Source organism: Chroicocephalus ridibundus, chromosome 6 (genome assembly GCF_963924245.1).
Source record: "Chroicocephalus ridibundus chromosome 6, bChrRid1.1, whole genome shotgun sequence".
Taxonomy (NCBI): Eukaryota; Metazoa; Chordata; class Aves; order Charadriiformes; family Laridae; genus Chroicocephalus; species Chroicocephalus ridibundus.
The window spans coordinates 17,217,171-17,219,942 of record NC_086289.1 but is presented as its reverse complement, the minus strand read 5'-3'; the positions used below and the strand labels follow the sequence as shown (position 1 = coordinate 17,219,942).

The window sequence follows — 2,772 nt, the reverse complement described above, 5'->3', positions numbered from 1 at the left end:
GCAATGCAACTGTTAAGGTCCAGGCTCCCAAACACACTCAACAACATAGAGAATATACCTAACCATGAGCGTAGGAAAGTCAGGTAAGGTGCATTAAAACATCTAAACCCTTCCCCATTACCCAAAACCGATGTTCACGCGAGCACGGTCTTTTACACTGCACGAGTGCAACCTTGATAGAATTGGCGCAGGTTCAGATTTTATTTTTATATATATATGGAAAACTGGGGATGTGAAATGAAAACCAGTTTCTTAACATGCCCATTTCAGACTAAACTTAATATCTTTTCCCTACACCATGGGAAATTTGGCAAAAGCAAGTTTCTGCTACCACCTTTCTCCTTCCAGTTTCCTTTCATCAGCTTCCTTTCAGTCTATCTTTTGAATAAAGACAGTAGACTACCAATTTTTAAAAAATTAATAGCCTATCAAACAAAAAATGAAGGAGTGGCATCATATCCAATAAATTTTAATATCAATTAGCAAAAATATATAATTATTCCTTTTGATATTTAAGTTAAAATAATAAACACATACTCTTCCAAATTAGACAAGAGATTCTGAGAACACAATAATACCATTACAGCATGCAAAACTTTCCCCCTTTGCCTGCCCCCGGTTTTTTTTCCCCCCCTATAATGCGTATACAGGGTGGCATTGCTTGTCCATTTTATTCTGAATAATTGGATGGAAAGAAGGATGAGGAAGAAGGCGCTGATGGTAGTACGGCAGCTCATTTGCCATAAAGCAGTAGGTGCTTTGCGATGCATCGTATCTGGGAAAGGAGAAGCTGAACTGCACAGCAGGCACCGGGGTAAGAGGCAGGAGTCTCTGGTGCTGTGGGGCAAAGGGGTAGTGGAGACCCTCCTGAAACAGGGCTGGATGGGGCCCCGGGGGGTAGCTGTAGAGCGGAGCAGGAGACACGAGGCTGTGCTGGTGGTCCTGTATCTGCCTCTTCAGTTTCATCCTCCGGTTCTGAAACCAGGTCTTGATCTGAGCAACAAAGAGAACGGGGTGGGGAGTGGAGGAGAGAAATTAGGGACTTTGCTTAAAAATAATGTTCAGACTATAAACAACTGTATCTCGTCTGCCTTTGCCATTTTGCTCCACTTGAATTGACAGAGTTGGACTGACGCTTTCGCCCTAGTTAACTCAGGGCAGAGGATCTGAGGGGTGTAGAGGGGAAGAGTGTCCGTGTTCAGTGATTTAGATTAACCACTGAGTCTTTAAGACCATGTGACAAGACCTTGCAAGGTCTACGCAGATCGCCGTACATCAAGGGCAAATAGTTTACCTTATTAAGAAATACAGGAACCTTGATACTTGCCCGGTACAAAGCGCCCCAAAGTTCCTCGAGCGTTAACCCGTTAATCCCCGAGGGATTTCACTATCCTTCCCACAGCCCCTGCTAAACCCAGCTACGTCTGTTCCGGGCCGGGAAGGCCGATGCCGAGCCTGCCTGCCCCTGTCCGACGGGGCCGGGAAGGAGCCGCTTCCTCCGGGACCCACCTGCATCTCCGAGAGCTGCAAGGCCGCCGCCAGCTTCCTCCGCTCCGAGGCCCCCAGGTACTTCTGGCGCTGGAAGGTCTTCTCCAGCCGGCAGACCTGCTCCGAGGTGAAGGCTGTCCGCGCCCGCCGCTGCCGCCCGCGGGTCCCGCCCGCCGCCGCCGCAGAGCGCTCCCCGCCGGCGCTCTCGCTCTCGTAGCCCGAGGACTCGTCGGCGCTCAGCCAGCCGCCGTCGGGGGCTGCGAAGGAGGAGGGAAGGGGCGGCGGTGAGGTCCCTTCCCCCGGCTCCGGGGGTGCCTCCGCCTCCCCTCGTCCTGTCGGGCTGTCGCACCGACGGGAGTCGAGGTTCTGCGTCCCGTCCCCCCGCGACCGCTCCCCTTTTCTCCCTTCCTGCCCCCTCCTCACCCACCTGGCTCCGACGGGTACGGGTCGGTGGGCTCCCGGGGACTGGCTCGGTCCCGCTCCGCCGCGCAGGGCTCGCTGTCCGCGGGCTGGCTCGGCCGCGGCCCCCCACGTCGGGGCTCGGCTCTGACCAGGAGGGGGGTGCTGCCGAGAGAGGTGGGGGCGCGGGGAGGGGGCGCGCAGCAGATGTGGGGCCTGACCCCGTGGGGCTTGGTCTCTGCCAAAGGGAGCTCGGCCTGGTTCATGGCGGTGAGGGCCTGGGGGAGCGCCGGGCTCGGACCGCTCTTATATGGGCGCTTCGGTCCCGGGCGGGCTCGTTTGCAAGTGTGAACCCACATCAAAGTGGGAATCGAGCAGAGATAACAGCTGCCAGCGAGGAGGAAAGTTCACACGTGTGGCAAATGTCTACAGCCCCTGGCTCCAGCGTGTCTGCGGGGCCGGGGAGACCCCCTTGAAGTGCAAACCTGCCCATCTCCCCCGGAGGGCAGGGCACGGGCAGGCCCGGCCCCGCGGAGGGGCGTTTAAAGATACCGACGGTGCCGATAACTGCGCGGTTTTACCCACCCCCTTTTCAGCCGCGGGGTCCCGCTTCCGCAGGTACCCGAAACCGGGGACGAGGGATAAGGTCGGCCCAGCCCCGCCGTCGGGCACTTCACCCCGGGGGAGCCGCGGAGACCGGACTCCCTGGGAAAAGCGGCGGGGGGCCGCTATCAAGAAGTCCCTATCCCCGGAGCTGAGCCCTCACCCCCGGGGACCACAGCCGGGCTGCGGGGTTAGCAGCGCCTCGGGCCCTCTCAGCTTGAACTTGGCGCCGTCTGTCTAGCCAGAAAACGCAACAGACCTCCCGAAGAGTTTAGCGATCAA

The 2,772-nt window shown here is 57.1% G+C and overlaps 1 protein-coding gene across 1 annotated transcript; it reads right to left on the bottom strand.

Moving 5' to 3' along the window:
* Nucleotides 1-633: 633 nt before the first annotated feature.
* Nucleotides 634-2,201, bottom strand: LOC134517807 (homeobox protein vent1-like). Its single transcript, XM_063339705.1, has 3 exons — nt 1,916-2,201; nt 1,510-1,745; nt 634-993 (listed from the first exon to the last, which is right to left on the bottom strand). The coding sequence occupies exons 1-3, from the start codon at nt 2,151-2,153 to the stop codon at nt 634-636; spliced, it is 834 nt and encodes a 277-aa protein (XP_063195775.1). The 5' UTR covers nt 2,154-2,201.
* Nucleotides 2,202-2,772: the final 571 nt, after the last annotated feature.

Coding starts and splice junctions, on each gene's coding strand:
- LOC134517807 (XM_063339705.1), bottom strand. CDS start 2,153: ATGAACCAGGCCGAGCTCCCTTTGGCAGAGACCAAGCCCCACGGGGTC. Junction 1,746..1,915: donor CCCGTACCCGTCGGAGCCAG/GTGGGTGAGGAG, acceptor CCTCCTTCGCAG/CCCCCGACGGCGGCTGGCTG. Junction 994..1,509: donor TGCAGCTCTCGGAGATGCAG/GTGGGTCCCGGA, acceptor TTTGTTGCTCAG/ATCAAGACCTGGTTTCAGAA.